Source organism: Salvelinus namaycush, chromosome 38 (genome assembly GCF_016432855.1).
Source record: "Salvelinus namaycush isolate Seneca chromosome 38, SaNama_1.0, whole genome shotgun sequence".
Lineage (NCBI taxonomy): Eukaryota > Metazoa > Chordata > Actinopteri > Salmoniformes > Salmonidae > Salvelinus > Salvelinus namaycush.
Window position 1 is genome coordinate 15431297 of NC_052344.1, and position 17253 is coordinate 15448549.

General features: G+C 44.3%; 1 protein-coding gene across 1 annotated transcript in view; it reads left to right on the top strand.

Annotated features, from left to right (window-relative positions):
• LOC120032067 (GAS2-like protein 3) overlaps nt 1-17253 on the top strand; it is a 30017-nt gene that overhangs the window by 8648 nt on the left and 4116 nt on the right. Inside the window, exons 2-7 of the mRNA XM_038978010.1 lie at nt 10519-10574; nt 14548-14725; nt 14963-15081; nt 15340-15481; nt 16142-16205; nt 16824-16965. Coding sequence (XP_038833938.1) covers nt 10551-10574; nt 14548-14725; nt 14963-15081; nt 15340-15481; nt 16142-16205; nt 16824-16965 — 669 coding nt within the window. The 5' untranslated portion in view covers nt 10519-10550. The remainder of the gene's footprint in view (nt 1-10518; nt 10575-14547; nt 14726-14962; nt 15082-15339; nt 15482-16141; nt 16206-16823; nt 16966-17253) is intronic.

A 17253-nucleotide genomic window follows, 5' to 3' on the forward strand; every position in this document is an offset into this window, starting at 1 on the left:
AAAACTAATTTTTCAACCACTCCACAAATTTCTTGTTAACAAACTATAGTTTTGGCAAGTTGGTTAGGACATCTACTTTGTGCATGACACAAGTAATTTTTCTAGCAATTGTTTACAGACATTATTTCGCTTACAATTCACTGTATCACAATTCCAGTGGGTCAGAAGTTTACATACACTAAGTTGACTGTGCCTTTAAACAGCTTGGACAATTCCAGAAAATGGTGGCATGGCTTTAGAAGCTTCTGATAGGCTAATTGACATCATTTGAGTCAATTGGAGGTGTACCTGTGGATGTATTTCAATGCCTACCTTCAAACTCAGTGCCTCTTTGCTTGACATCATGGGAAAATCAAAAGAAATCAGCCAAGACCTCAGAAAAAAAATTGTAGACCTCCACAAGTCTGGTTCGTCCTTGGGCGCAATTTCCAAACGCCTGACGGTACCACGTTCATCTGTACAAACAATAGTAAGCAAGTATAAACACCATGGGACTACACAGCCATCATACCTCTAAGGAAGGAGACGCGTTCTGTCTCCTAGAGATAAATGTACTTGGGTGCGAAAAGTGCAAATCAATCCCAGAACAACAGCAAAGGACCTTGTGAAGATGCTGGAAGAAACGGGTACAAAAATATCTATATCCACAGTAAAACGAGTCCTATATCGACATAACCTGAAAGGCTGCTCAGCAAGGAAGAAGCCACTGCTCCAAAACCGCCATAAAAAAGCCAGACTACGGTTTGCAACTGCACATGGGGACAAAGATTGTACTTTTTGAAGAAGTGTCCTCTGGTCTGATGAAACAAAAATAGAACTGTTTGCCCATAATGACCATCGTTATGTTTGGAGGAAAAAGGGGGAGGCTTGCAAGCCGAAGAACACCATCCCAACCGTGAAGCACGGGGGTGGTAGCATCATGTTGTGGGGGTGCTTTGCTGCAGGAGGGACTGGTGCACTTCACAAAATAGACGGCATCATGAGGGAGGAAAATTATGTGGATATATTGAAGCAAAATCTCAAGACATCAGTCAGGAAGTTAAAGCTTGATCACAAATGGGTCTTCCAAATGGACAATGGCCCCAAGCATACTTCCAAAGTTGTGGCAAAATGGCTTAAGGACAACAAAGTCAGGGTATTGGAGTGGCCATCACAAAGCCCTGACCTCAATCCTATAGAAAATTTGTGGGCAGAACTGAAAAAGCGTGTGGGAGCAAGGATGCCTACAAACCTGACTGTTACACCAGCTCTGTCAGGAGGAATGGACCAAAATTCACCCAACTTATTATGGGAAGCTTGTGGAAGGCTACCCAAAACGTTTGACCCAAGTTAAACCATTTGAAGGCAATGCTACCAAATACTAATTGAGTGTATGTAAACTTCTGACCCACTGGGAATGTGATGAAAGAAATTATTCTCTCTACTATTATTCTGACATTTCACATTCTTAAAATAAAGTGGTGATTTACATTTACATTTAACATTTAAGTCATTTAGCAGACGCTCTTATCCAGAGCGACTTACAAGGTGATCCTAACTGACCTAAGACAGGGAATTTTTTACTTGGATTAAATGTCAGGAATTGTGAAAACTGAGTTTAAATGTATTTGGTTAAGGTGTATGTAAACTTCCCGACTTCAACTGTACATAGGGCAGCCGGCTAGTAAAGTGACTAAGGTTCAGGGCAGGGTACTGGGCGGAGGCCGGCTAGTGATGGCTATTTAACAGTCTGATGGCCTGCAGTTAGAAGCTGTTTTTCATTCTCTCAGTCCCAGCTTTGATGCCCCTGTACTGTCTCCGCCTTGTAGATGGTAGCGGGTTGAACAGGCCGTGGCTCCGGTCCTTGATGTGACAGGTTGCTGTAGATGTTCTGGAGGGCAGGCAGTGTGCCCCCAGTGATACATACATTCATGATTATTAAATGTTTTCCTAGCCAGGATAGGTTGGTTGGTGTGATAACTCTGGTGTGTTGCCCTAGGGCAGTCATTTAAGCTCACTTTGTTCCGCAGCAGTTCTTCTCTTTCTGCCAAACATATGGCATGCTAGGCTACTGGTTCTCAAAGTACACATTCAAAGGATGCATTCACTAAGGGTTTGAATATTTCATAGTGTCCCCAGCACAAAAATTTCTCTGTTGGCTTAAATGTCTTCTCCTTTGGCCAGATTTCAGCTGGGCTGTGGCCTGTCTGGCTAACAGCGTCTCCATGCTCTCACTCTCTACCTGCCGAACCCTCATGGCTAATGACCTCATTCAATATTTCAGTTCTTCTGATATAAAAACGAACACGATTAGAGGGTTGTATTTTCATGGAGTCTTCTATCACAAGAGTTGACATACTTCTATAGGTAGGGCCTTACAGAAATTACCTCGCTGACCTGACTCAATGAAAATCATTTCATTGACAGAGTGAGAGGGGTCTATCTTTTAGGCATCCTGTGTAGGGTTACACATTTTGGGGAATATTCAGAGGAAATGCTCTGTAGGAATTAACGGAAATATATGCAAATTAATATTAATACCATTTAAATGTAGATGTTTTTTTCACTGGATATATTTACCATATCATATGGAGACATAAACCTTTTACCTTTTCATAAGTAGACATAATTGCAAATGATTAAATCCTTCCAATAGAAATAAAAAAATATATTTATTTACGAATTGAACTTTAATTAAATGAGTTGACTCTTCACATGGGATGATTTCACTGAACAACAAAAGAAAGGGAATATTGAATGATCCCCAATGATCCATCGCATCTCCCAAAAACAGTTTCAACATACATCTGCAAAATGATAGTCTAGAAACGAAGGCTTTGGTTGTCATCCTCTCAGGCTTCCATGTCTTCTCCCTGGACCTCCTCAATGTCCACCTTTTGAACATCAGATTGAGGCCTCATCTTCACTGTCACTTTCCAACCTTGTTGAGGATGGCTTGTTGTCAGGCTCAAAAAGTCTCAAATTTGCCCGGATGGCCACCAATTTTTCAACCCTTGTATTGGCCAGCCTGTTGCGTGCTTTGGCGTGTGTGTTCCCAAACAAGGACCAGTTGCACTCTGAGGCGGCTGATGTTGGTGGGATTTGGAGGATGATGGAAGCAAACAGGGGAAAGAGCCTCAGATCCACCAGGTGGCTGATGAGATATGTTGGCACGACTGCCATATTGCATCTTCATCCCAAAGCCCTAGCTTGGAAGTGTACTTCGCCAGACTGCCTCATCCAGGCCAAGGTGGCGAGACACGGTAGTGATGACACCATAGGCCTTGTTGATCTCTGCACCAGACAGGATGCTCTTGCCAGCATACTTGGGATCCAGCATGTACGCTGCGGCGTGTATGGGCTTCAGGCAGAAGTCTTCAAGCTTTTTTGATGTATTTCAGAACTGCAGTTTCCTCTACTTGGAGCAACAGTGAAGTGGGCAGGGCAGTATGGGTTTCTTCTCTTACATCTTCAAGCAGAGTCTGATCATCAGACAGGATGGCATCCAGCAAATGAGTAGATAAAGCATGTCTGGTTGGAGGGGTGTATGCTGGGCGAAGAAATTCAGAAATCTCTTCCAATACACATTGCCTGTGAGCGTCAGAGGTGAACCAGTTGCATACACAGCTCAAGCAAGACATTCATCAGCATTTCTGACGACGTTTCTCCATTGAGTCAAAAAAAACTTCTGATTCCAGGAGGACCATGAGCTGTTGCTATTGATAAGGTGTCTGATTCATCCTTTTCACCTCAAATAGAAGTAGTGACTTTTGTCAGAGGTTGCTTGTTGTGAGCGCTGAGGGAACTTTATGCACTTAGCCAGATGATTCTGCATCTTTGTTGCATTCTTCACATATGATTTGGCACAGTATTTGCAAATGTACACAGATTGTCCTTCTACATTAGCTGTGGTGAAATGTCTCCACACATCAGAGTGGCATTTTCCTGTAAAGATTAGAAGAAATTAGTTTAAAAAAAAAAGAATAATCCAGGTACAGATAAATAGTTAAACAGTTAGATTAAACAACTCCTTTGTAAGATTTCTTTTTTTTTAATGAAACATGTATGGAAACAGGTGAATTAAGACTCCTCTATTGGCAGGCTCAAGCAAGTTAAAACCCACATGGTATCAAAAACTAACTAGCAGAAATTGTTAACAAGTTTGAAATTATTTAAACACACTTTGCTGTAGACTACTATTTACTAGTTAACAAAAAATCATGTATGTCATATAAAATATATTCACCCCACCCAGTATTGTAATCAAAACTTACCAGAAAGCATGTAGTCCTTGCCTCAGTCAGTGTGGTAGTGTGGGCTAAATAGCATCTCATTCTGTGCAAGATCTTGAGAATCAGCTGTCCATGTGATGGGTGAGTGCACTGCACATGTGATGGAAGAATGCATGCAGAGGGATGCAATTCCATTGAATTTGGGATAGTTTAACCAAAATATGCCACAAGACCTAGTATTGCCCTATGTGTATCCCACAAAAAAAGGTTCACTGTTATAAGCTAACTTTTTTAAATGAATTTAAGCCTGGGAATTTGGGGACTTTCGCTTAACTTCCCATAAAAAAATTTACCGGACAGTTTTTGACCCTTTGCAACCTTAGTCCTGTGAATATATCCAGTTTAATTCTAGAGGTCTTTGGACTCCTCTACGACAGATGATGAGTCCAGTTTCAAAACAAAGAACAGGATGAGAGGAGGATGCTGAAAGGGTGTTTGGAGGTCTTTGTTAATGACAGCAGGTCATTAGTTAATGACAACAGGATCTATGGTAGCTTTTGTTTTTACCGAGGGCTGAGCCTTTCATGTTAAGGTGAAAGGTTTACCCACTCCCCTCCCCTCTATCCCTGGGATTATCATACAGGCAAATAACCCTCCTTACCTGACCTTCTGCGAGGGTCTTCTTCAGGGCCTCGGACGTCTTGCAGCTTATCTGACCACTTTGATAAAGCCGGTTACAAATTAGCTGACACCTTTTAGGCCCATATTTGGTGTTCGCATTGTGTTCTCTTTCCTTCCAGGATTTTCTTTTTTGAATTTTAAGACAATAAGTCATACAATTTGAAAGGTACAACTAGTCTTGTATACCATAAGATAAAAAAAAGTATGTTCCTGTCATAAGAGCATTTCGGCATACCCTAATACACACATAACATTTCCTCAACACCCTCTTTAAGCCAAAGCCCTTTTTCTATTCTGTTGACATCATCCAGTCATAGTTTCAGATGAGGTCATTAACGGCCTTGTCCTTACAACTGACCCATTTTTGAATACAGCAGCTTCTGCAGTTGTTGCCATCACTGCAATGATCAGATCACAACCCTCCTTGATAATCAAAGAATCTCTTCCTGATGACTTTGTCAGTATGGCCATGGAACCCTATTCATTCTGGAAAATGTATTTAAAGCAAACGTCAACATTTATGACACTGCCAGGTTAGATCAGTGCTCTTGGCGGTCTTCGGGACATTCTTAGGTACTTCAGTTGGGACTTTTGGGATATTGTTTTCTGAAGGGATGATGTCATCTGCGTTGGCTTGCAATTCAGTGACCTAGCCTATGTTAATCAGCGAGCAAACTCTCCAGATGAATGGGCAAGCTGCCAGTCCTGCCTGCCGTAGCTTAACAGGCACAATCACCCTATAGGAGGCCTACCTCCATGCCGGCTCCCTTTGACAGCTTTCATTTGGTTGCCTCAATTTCAGACTTCAGTAAATCCACTCGTTTTTTACTCCCTACCAGAAGTGTCGATTGTCTCCAATACCTTTTTTTGTTTTTGTTGTTTTTTTGGACAAGACAAACTTCCCAGCTGCCTCGTAAAGTGCATGCTGTGGAGCAGAAATAGACTAATCAAACCAAGATGAAGTGGGATTGGCAGGTGTCTCCTCAGTTCACACCTAAAAGTCGAAGAGGGGCTTTCCTGGCGACCAGTCATCTTCAGGACAACTCTTCTTGAAGGACATGGGTTGAGCCTAAACGCTGTATGCTACATTTAGGCCTAATCCTGCCTGAATGCACCTACTCCCATAATGAATACAAGGTCCATTTCCAATGGAGAGGCACCGAATGAAACCTTCAACTGACAGGCCAATTAAGTTGAGACACAAAGGGCTCAGCAGGAGAATGAATGAGGAGTTAGTAGTCTCTGGGGAGAGTGGAGCAGACTCCGTTTGGCAGGAGAGCAGGTTAAAAATAAAAAGCCTATGGCCCCATGTGCTGGCTTACAGCCCCTTTACACTCTTACGTTAGACTAGCGCAGCTGTTCCATGCTATTGGTAAATAAGCAAATCACCCCCCCCCCCCCCCCAACTCAATAATTCGCACACACTTTACAATGCACTGTAAAACAAATGAACATGCAACCCCCCCAACATTGTGTGGTCTCTCGCTGTGCGCTTGAATGCAAATCAAACACATGATGTACAGCAACTGCAGCTCCATTCATGTGCCACGTGCTGTCTGTAGTATTGTGATCAGTGAGGGTAGCTCGTCCATGTCTGGAATAGCCCCTGATCCTCTTAAATGATTACTGAGGCAAGATGATGACCTGCGTGGGGAACATGTGGCCAGTCTACCCCTGTTCCCTCATCCATCTGTGTGTTTATCTTCAGGACTACAGATAGGCTTGGCTAATGTCCCTCTACTTCATTAAACCTTCCCATTTACTTCCTCACAAAGGGAGACCCACCATTTCAATTCATTTAAAGGGCCGTCTTGGTAGGAAGCAGGTTGTAATTTTACATCCCGGTTCTATCAGAAACAAAACGCATGAATCAACATCAAGTAAAATGTTATTTTACACATGCGTCGTAGACTAACAGTGAAATGCTTACTTACGGGTCCTTTTCCAACAATGCAGAGTTAAAGATAAGATATAAAATCTAATGAATTTACCCAACAATGTACCAATGTATAATGTACCAAACAAGGTTTACATTGTGAAGCAATAACAAGCTCCAATGCATATTCATTCAAACAGTCGTTTTTGCTGGACCCAAAGGTCATTGTTGGAAGACCGGTTTTGATTGAACAAGGCTGCCAAGAGAGAACGGGCGTTGTTCGAGTGTTTCAGCAACCTCTGGAGAATGTGCAAGTGTCGAGCCTTGCCCTTTCCTCAAAGACACTCGCACATTATTATCAGCTAACCCAGCAGCATAAAACACATTCTGTTTTTGAATGCCTCTTTTCATTTCTCGCTCCCTCCTTCGCATTGACATTTGGTGGTGGTGTGGACGCGCATGCTGCCCTTTTGGTCCCCACAGGGAGGCATTCTCTCAGCTCGCGCATTGGGGCCCCAGATGCAGCACATTCTAGAGACGAGTGCTCCCTTTGTCCTCTGCTGTCAGCCACATACTCCTCTCTACTCAAATTAAAAGTCACCCCCTTCTCTCTTTCTCCCCCACTTTGTTTGTCTACTGTCCACTAGTTTAGGCCTACTGATCTCCTCCAGGAGCAAGTCTTGCCAGGGTTCCAACTATGGCAGTGCGTGTCACCTTTTAGCAAATCAGGACATGTGCACTGGCCTGAGCACCCACATAAGCATTAGACAATGAACACTTTGGTCCAGCCATCCCAGATCAGGGACAGTCACAATGTGTAATTTGAACCCTGGCCCTTGTCCTTTTCTCTTCTGTCTTCCCCACACCAAACTTTCCCCTTGCTATCATGTTTTTTTTTGGGGGGGGGGGTGAGATGAGGAAGTGGCTGGTTCCCCTGCCCCCTAGCGCTCCATTTCCACTAGCTCATCGCAGGGAGCTCCCAGGGTAGAGCAGAGTTGGGGGATGATGGATGCGTGGGGGGCCTGGAAGAGGGGTGGTGTGTAACAATGGGTGCTTTGTGAGAGGAGGACTGGCCGTGGCAGGAGTGGGGGGCCTCTGCAGCGCTGAGCAGAGCCACTTCATTAGTCAAGGCTCTCCCTCCTCCCTCCATTCCCTCTCTCTTCCCTCTGTCATTCTCTCGCTCGCTGTCGACATAACACACTCTGAAGTCTGGAACCAGCCAGTAGAAGCCTGCGTGGTTTGTGTTGCGCTTTCTGCTTTCCGGTCAGAAGCAGGGTGGAGACGGGTTTTTCCGACTATCTGGGGGTTCTACGCAGCTCTTTTCGTACATGACTACTGTCTTCCTCCTGTCCTAAGGTAATTCTGCTTGTCTGCGCTGCTGTCATCTTGTCCTCTGCCGAGAGCAACGCATCACAGATGAGACATGGATTGATTTCTTTCATGCTGTGTCAGAGTAACTGAATGCACATTTTTGTGCACGTAAGGAGCGGTCTATCAGATGACAACAGGGTATTAACTAGCTGCAATGTGAATCTATCATTAGGGTTGCAAAATTCCGGGAACTTTCAATAAATTCCCTGGTTTTTCAGAAATCCTGGTGGAGGATTCTGGATTTTCTGCTTCTTCCCACCTGATTCCGGGAATCCTCCAACTGGGATTTCGGGGAAAACCATGGAATTTATTGAAAGTAACCAGTATTTTGCAACCCTATCTATGATATTGAAATGTGGTCATAGCTCTGGGGTCTTAGTTTGTGCTGCCTGCCCCTTGGGTCTATGGTGACATTTGTGTTTGAGTACTGGAGCTCAGCCCAGTAGAGAAGTTTAAATTGGGTGGATTGCTGAGGGAGAAAGGAAGCTGTTTTGGGGTGTGTATATGTTGGGGGGAGCTGTGTTTCTTGTTAACTAAACTGTCAGTGTCCGAGGCTAGTATAGTGCAGCTCATTGTCTCTCGCTCTCCCTCTCTCGTTCTCACACACACACACACACACACCTTTGGGCCAAGGGGATGGGTCTGGTTCTGGGTAATCCCCTACATCCTGGGAGGAAGAGGGAGAGCTTTACATTTTGTAAACATTCTGATATATATACACTGCTCAAAAAAATAAAGGGAACACTAAAATAACACATCCTAGATCTGAATGAATGAAATATTCTTATTAAATACTTTTTTCTTTACATAGTTGAATGTGCTGACAACAAAATCACACAAAAATTATCAATGGAAATCAAATGTATCAACCCATGGAGGTCTGGATTTGGAGTCACACTCAAAATTAAAGTGGAAAACCACACTACAGGCTGATCAAACTTTGATGTAATGTCCTTAAAACAAGTCAAAATGAGGCTCAGTAGTGTGTGTGGCCTCCACGTGCCTGTATGACCTCCCTACAACGCCTGGGCATGCTCCTGATGAGGTGGCGGATGGTCTCCTGAGGGATCTCCTCCCAGACCTGGACTAAAGCATCCGCCAACTCCTGGACAGTCTGTTTGGACAGTCTGGTGCAACGTGGCGTTGGTGGATGGAGCGAGACATGATGTCCCAGATGTGCTCAATTGGATTCAGGTCTGGGGAACGGGCGGGCCAGTCCATAGCATCAATGCCTTCCTCTTGCAGGAACTGCTGACACACTCCAGCCACATGAGGTCTAGCATTGTCTTGCAATTGGAGGAACCCAGGGCCAACCGCACCAGCATATGGTCTCACAAGGGGTCTGAGGATCTCATCTCGGTACCTAATGGCAGTCAGGCTACCTCTGGCGAGCACATGGAGGGCTGTGCGGCCCCCCAAAGAAATGCCACCCCACGACTGACCCACCGCCAAACCGGTCATGCTGGAGGATGTTGCAGGCAGCAGAACGTTCTCCACGGCGTCTCCAGACTCTGTCACGTCTGTCACATGTGCTCAGTGTGAACCTGCTTTCATCTGTGAAGAGCACAGGGCGCCAGTGGCGAATTTGCCAATCTTGGTGTTCTCTGGCAAATGCCAAACGTCCTGCACGGTGTTGGGCTGTAAGCACAACCCCCACCTGTGGATGTCGGGCCCTCATACCACCCTCATGGAGTCTGTTTCTGACCGTTTGAGCAGACACATGCACATTTGTGGCCTGCTGGAGGTCATTTTGCAGGGCTCTGGCAGTGCTCCTCCTGCTCCTCCTTGCACAAAGGCGGAGGTAGCGGTCCTGTTGCTGGGTTGTTGCCCTCCTACGTCCTCCTCCACGTCTCCTGATGTACTGGCCTGTCTCCTGGTAGCGCCTCCATGCTCTAGACACTACGCTGACAGACACAGCAAACCTTCTTGCCACAGCTCGCATTGATGTGCTATCCTGGATGAGCTGCACTACCTGAGCCACTTGTGTGGGTTGTAGACTCCGTCTCATGCTACCACTAGAGTGAAAGCACCGCCAGCATTCAAAAGTGACCAAAACATCAGCCAGGAAGCACAGGAACTGAGAAGTGGTCTGTGGTCACCACCTGCAGAACCACTCCTTTATTGGGGGTGTCTTGCTAATTGCCTATAATTTCCACCTGTTGTCTATTCCATTTGCACAACAGCATGTCACATTTATTGTCAATCAGTGTTGCTTCCTAAGTGGACAGTTTGATTTCACAGAAGTGTGATTAACTTGGAGTTACATTGTGTTGTTTAAGTGTTCCCTTTATTTTTTTGAGCAGTGTATATATATATTAGTTTAATTTGTACATTTGTTTTCTATATATTTTATACTTAATAGCCTCGTGTCTGTTTCAGGATGAAAAGGTGAATCTCCTCTGATTGCAGCGATGGCAGTGCAGGCTGGCATACAGGTAAGAAAATGACTTATTATCATGAACATACAAGGATTTTTGGAACGTTTTTTGTTGTTCAGAAGGGGTAACTCCTTTTCCCTCAAAGGCCCAGTCCAAAGACCTCTTCTCATACCGTGGCCACTATCCCTGCTGTATTTACATATCTAAAGGATAGGAGTAGCAGTCAGGTGTTAGCAAAACGTCTCGGCTACAATGGCAAAGCAAAATCGTGACGTTCTCGCCAGTTTAGGACCCTTCACGCTTTCCTGGTTTAGCTAGTCCAGGGCTACCCAACCCTCTTCCTGGAGATCTACTGTCCTGGAGGTTTTCAGTCCAACCCTAATTTAGCATATCTGGTTCAGCTAGTTAAGGTGTTGTTGAGCAGCTAATTAGTAGAATCAGGTGTGTTAAAGTAGGGTTGGACTGAACCCACAGGACGGTAGATCTCCAGAAAGAGGGTTGGGCAGCCCTGAGTTAGTCTATTCAGGAGGCGGATTGACACCAATCCAATCGCTTTACTGTTTTTACTGGTCTATTATCTCCAGCAACATAATCTGTTTGCTCTCAAGGCCGTCTGATATCTGAGGAGGCCAATAAACCCTGTGGGCAGGGCCGTAACTACATATGAGGACACAGAGGTCTGGATTTCATACATGTTTTTTAAATAAAACAAATGAAATAAACTATTCGATTTTTTGGGGGGGGAACCCACAGTCAGGGTCTCAACTTACTGTTGAGTTAAGATATTAGAATACACTAGGTGCCATTTTGTGCATAAGCAGTTTTACAGTTATGTTACTCACTTGATAGTCACCCAACGCCAGTAAAAATGTGTTGATTGGTAAATTAGTTAGTTTAGCCAACTCTAAATTTGTAGTAATCATGGCTGAATTACCAACACCCTGTGTGTGCCCAGGGGCCCTGACTTCCAGGAGGCCCTCATGTATTTTATTTTGTTAGTCACTCTCACTCAGATATTATATTAACAAGGCATAAGTTATTGCAGAATGTGTAGAATTGTAAAAAATGTGCTTTAAACCTACCAAAAAATATCCCCACCCTGTGGCAAAATGTGTTCCAGCAAAAAATCGTCTGGATTTTTTTTTTTAAAGTTCTGTAAAGCAAACTCATTTGTTTACTTTTTGTCAATAAAATACTTTTGCTGCAAACATCCCTCTGTACGTATTAAATTATAGTTTTTAATCACGGTGCTGGGTTAATGTGTAGCGGCTAATTGCATAGCTAATAGGCTATGTGTTTGTAGATGGACTGAGGTGAATGAAGCAACAGCAACCAATGTGATAATGGCTAGGGTTATTTTTGCTGTTCTTCAAATAGCACTTTGGAGTTTTTAAATGGTATAGAAATGCAGTAAATGAGCTTCAACTTTCCCCCCCTGTCCAGACCTCACTAAAACTCAGACCTTGGTTACGGCCCTGCCTGTGGGGTTTCTCCTCCCTGGGTCAAAGGTCAACAAGAACCATGGGAAGATTTCACAACTAAGAGGAGCATAAAGGACTAGCAGGTGTAACTTTGGCCCTGTTTGAATCCTTCCTTCCTCTCGTCCTTGACGTTATCACTGATCTGAAATAGGGCTGGGAATTGCCAGGGACCTCGCGATACAATATTATCATGATATGTCGGTGCCGATACAATATGAATTGCGATTCGATACTGTGATTTTATTATGCTTTGATGTTCCAAACATATTGCTCACAATATGTCTGCTGCAGAGGGACGAGAGAACCATGACAAAATTAGTGATCAGTCATTGAAATAAAAGTGCGGAAACCATGTTGGCTCACTATTTTAAAAAGAAGATGGAGAACAAGATATAGGATGAAAAATACTGGAGTTTTGGCGCAGGCACAGCGAAAATATAAATGATAATATCGTCCAAAATATTATTGTGATATGTATTTTTCTCCCATCACTAATCTGATGTGACATTATTAGTGAAAGCAATGTAGTGGAAACAGTTTTTTGCACTAAAATCATGTGATTCCGTTAAGGAAGGGTGAAAGGATGCATTTGAGAAGTATTCAAACTCATTGGCTTGGTGTCTGTCTTGTGATCACACCAACATGCAATCGAGAGGCCTAGTATGTGTACATATATGCGATCCACATCATCCTGAATGGCTATTTGGTGGCTTCATTAAGAACGAGTTAGGAATGTAGATTTTCTGTTTAAAATCCCTTTCCTAACTATGTTCCATTAAGAGGGAGCTTTAAAGTCCAATGTTTAAAACTCTTACGATCTCCCTCCCCTATGTGCCAGATTTACCAGGATTATGCTGTATTTGTTTACACAATTAGTCTACTTGCATGTACACAGGCTACCCCTACACCCTTATTCTGAAAACTAAACGTATACCTGGGAGGAGTCTAAAGTTTTCACAGTTCCCAAAACCATTTAGCTATTTGATTTGGACACAGGAAAGGTGTTAGGTTTTCTACTGCACAAGGACTACCATAAAGGATAAGTTGAATTGATGTCTAACTAGAATAAGCCCATGTGAGGGCTACTAAAGCTTTAATTTCTGTGAAACCTGCATCGTCAGGTGATGCCGGAGAGGTCACCACGGGTAATCCCCAATGGTATGGTGGTAATCTCCACATGTTTATGTAACTCAAAACACTCCCCTCCTCGTCGCCTTTTCTCTAATTAGCTGTTTTCAGTGCGAGTAAGACGGAAAACAACATATGTTGTGGGGTTGCCTTGCCCAGAGCAAAAGCCAGGCACCTTATCCTTAGAACATAGTTATGCAAGGGAGAGGGGGTTGGGGAGTTGCGAGAATTTCTTCTAATTTCTGTGTTTTAATTAAATGCACCTCTTTTTGACAACCAGACAGAATTTTAAATGCTTTCTACTGAGCAGGGCCATTTATGCTCTCACTCTTTCTTTCTCACACCTTCTTGCTCTTATCTTCTTTCTCTCACTTTCTTTCTCTCACTTTCTCGCGCTCTCTTTCTCTGTCACTTTCTCTCTCATACTCTCTTGTCAGTCTGGGATGTTTTCTGTGACGTCCGATATCTCCAACAGTGATAACTTGACTCACCCTCGTTCTCTACCTCCACTGAAGTTTGGGAGTCACTTAAATGGGGTCGTGAAAAAAACTCCCAAAGAACAACCGAGACCTTTCTGTGAGGCTAAACCCAGGGAAAGTCTCAATCATGATATACCAGTGAGGATGTGGGAGAGAGGCAGCGATAGCGGATATACTGTCAGCTGTGTGTATGATTGGAGGTTAATCTGATGTGACTGTAGGATACAAGGCTTGTTCCAGCCTCCAGGAATTCTCCTCCCCTCAGCTGATTTCCTTTCCCTCACTGCGATTGGAATATCACCACAGACATCTAGTAGGCCGTCTCAGAGGACTTGGTTGTCTCGACAATATCCCATTTCTATTCTTCTTCCATTTTAGAGTCATACAAAACGCTGCTCAATCTCCAAGGCAACCTTTCCTCCGTCTATTTGCACTTCAATCTTAGTGTAGCTGGATAGTTTTTTTGGGGGGCCAAATGTCGAAATTGTATACTGATAAATATCAACATGTTTGAAAATTGATATGCTTGAATCATGTTATTCTTGCCCTGACGAAGGCGCGGTCTGTGTGCCAGGGGCTGAGGTCTAGTATCCTGTGTGAGTGAAGGATTTCTCCCCCCGGCCTATCTCACTGCCAACAGAGTCTAAACCCACTTCCAGTGATCCGTGCAGCTCCTATAGTCTACAAGCATTTGGATACAATCACTATCGTGCTGGAATCTATTCTGAAAATATGACACCCTTTGCCAAGCTGACACCACTTGTAATATAATGGAAGGGTTGAATGACGGATGAATGTAAGCGATATGCTATGCATTTAATTTTCAGACCCCAAAACCTTTCTGCCCTCTCTCCCCATAGTAACGGCACAAGCTGGTGGTAGTTTGTCATTCAATGTGCTCTCTCTCTCTTTCTCTCTTTCTTTCTCCCCCCCCCCCTGCAGGTGTGGTTCAGGGAGAAGTTTGACACGCCCCTGCAGAGTCCACGCAGCCCTTTGACGCTTCGCCATGGGCCGGGCTTGGCCGATGTCCTCCAGTATGACCAGTGGCTGGCCGTGCGCCACGAAGCCACACTGGTACCCATGCAAGAGGACCTGGCCATCTGGCTCACCGGGATGCTGGGTAAGACCAGGCGGGTCATGGGGGGGAATAATTCAAAAAGTGTGTCGTTGTCTTGTTCCTGTGGCATTATTTGTCCCCTGAACCTGGCAATGGAAGTTTTTGGATGTGCAGCCTAGAATTCTTCCTTTTGTTAATCATTTGGCCTTAAATGTCTCGCCCTGTCACTTACCCATCACTCCCAACAATACACACTAACACACTCATGCTAATATTTTCCTCTCTGTCTCTGATACACAGGAGAGGAGGTGAGAGCGGAGAGCTTCATGGCGGAGCTGAACAACGGGGTGAAGCTCTGTCGGCTAATCGGAGCTCTGCAGAGCAGGATCTCTCAGAGCGGGGCCTCGGATATGGGCAAGGTGAGCTGTGATGAGAGGAATGGCAGGGGGAACAGGATATTAAGGAAAAGTAGGCGAGTGGGGAGAGTGGTATGGATAGGGTAGTTTGAGTTGGTGGTCTGTTTCCCCATCTGAAACGAGTTGGTGCGTTTGGTTCTGAAATTATTCGTTTTTCTGTCCATTTGAAAATATCACCTAACCAAGAATGGTCATATGTCAACTGTGATACAATGCATGTGTGGTTAATTTGTTGTACTTTTTGAATGCCTTTCCCTGCAGTTGTTTCCCATGAAGAAGGTGGCATGTAAGTGCAATGCCTCTCCAGGGTCCTTTTTTGCCCGCGACAACACTGCCAACTTCCTGGGCTGGTGTCGCCGCATAGGCGTGGAGGAGACGTACCTGTTTGAATCAGAGGGCCTAGGTACGTGTTTTAGTTTGGTGGGGAGGCTGTACTGACCAGTAGGCACAGCAAGTAGGAGCTAATCACAAACGGCCATCGCTCCAGACAGTTTTGAAGTGTATATTTGGGTTATTTTTTTCCGGCAGCCTCTAGTTAGCTTAGCATTCTAGCATGAATATCCACAGGTATCAATCAAACCAAAACCCATTCAGTCTTGTGTAATCAGTGGAGCAGAACCATGGATGTACAGTTGAGGTAGGGTCCAACTCCATTCCATCCCACCACTCTTGTAACATTACTACATTATCCTTGGAGTTAATTAATGTTACTATATTACCTCAGGAGTTGATTAATACATTACTACGTTGCCCTTGGAGTTTGATACATTACTACATTACCCTTGGAGTTGCTTAATGGCTCCTTAGCTTAATCGGTTCAAAGGAACATGGGCTGAGTTGTAAGCCTTTAATGACTGAACGGAGCAGATGCCTCCACTGCAGCCATTGTCTGGCTTTTGTTTAAGCCATCCTCCTTAATGACATAATAGGATCCACCATAGAGAGCAATTAACATAAGATCTCTATGTGGACACCTCCTCATTATAAGTAATGGGTTTGTGACACTGCTGCGATACTATACAACCATGTCGTCTCTACGGTATGTATTTTCTCTGTCTCGCAGTTCTGCACAAGGATCCCAGGCAGGTGTGTCTGTGTCTGCTAGAGATTGGCCGCATCGTCTCCAAGTAAGTTTCCCTTGGTTGATAGATGATGTACAGTACCAGTCAAAAGTTTGGACATGCCTACAGTGATTCCATGTGTTATTTCATAGTTTTGATGTCTTCACTATTATTCTACAATGTAGAAAATAGTTTTGAAAAATAAAGAAAAACCCTTGAATGAGTAGGTGTGTCCAAACTTTTGACTTGCACTGTATGTGCTGTAGATGTTGCACTGTGACAAATGTAAGCTAAGATCATTCTAGAACATGACCACCACGTTTTGTTTTTACCTTTCACTGATCCTGTAGTTATGCAATACTAGTAATGTGGTCCCGTGTGGCTCAGTTGGTAGAGCATGGCGCTTGCAACGCCAGGGTTGTGGGTTCAATTCCCACGGGGGGACCAGGGTTCAATTCCCACGGGGGGACCAGGATGAATATGTATGAACTTTCCAATTTGTAAGTCGCTCTGGATAAGAGCGTCTGCTAAATGACTTAAATGTAAATGTAATGCAATGTGGTATGTTGCAGCTGTTTTGGGATAGAAAGATGGACAAGGCAGCAAAAGTGAAATGTGTGGCATCTTTTTTTCCATTCCTAACAGTCCCTTTAAAGCACTGGACTTATCTGTTTTTCTCCATAGGTATGGTGTGGAGCCTCCGGTGCTGGTGAAACTGGAGAAGGAGATTGAGCTGGAGGAGACCCTGCTGAAGACTACAGAGCCTGCTCCTGCAGTCAAAACCTTCACTGTGTGCTGCCAGCATGGGGGCCTCTACCAGCCTGGGGCAAGTCACTCCAGGAGTTAAAACTGTGCTAATGTCAAATTTCTACTGACTAAATAGGGACTCGACTCTCCACTTTCCTCTCCTCTCATCTCTCTTGTTGTTCTATTAAAATAGTTAGTGACCCAGTTCATCAGATCCAAAATGGCGGCAGCGGTGGCTCTAGTTGCCTCACTGCTCAGGGCTGTATGAGTCGTCATGGTCCTCGTGATGCTCCATCCATCTGGGGTCATGTGACACTAGCCTGTGGCACCAATGCAGCTCAGTCACAACATCAACAAACATCAGAAC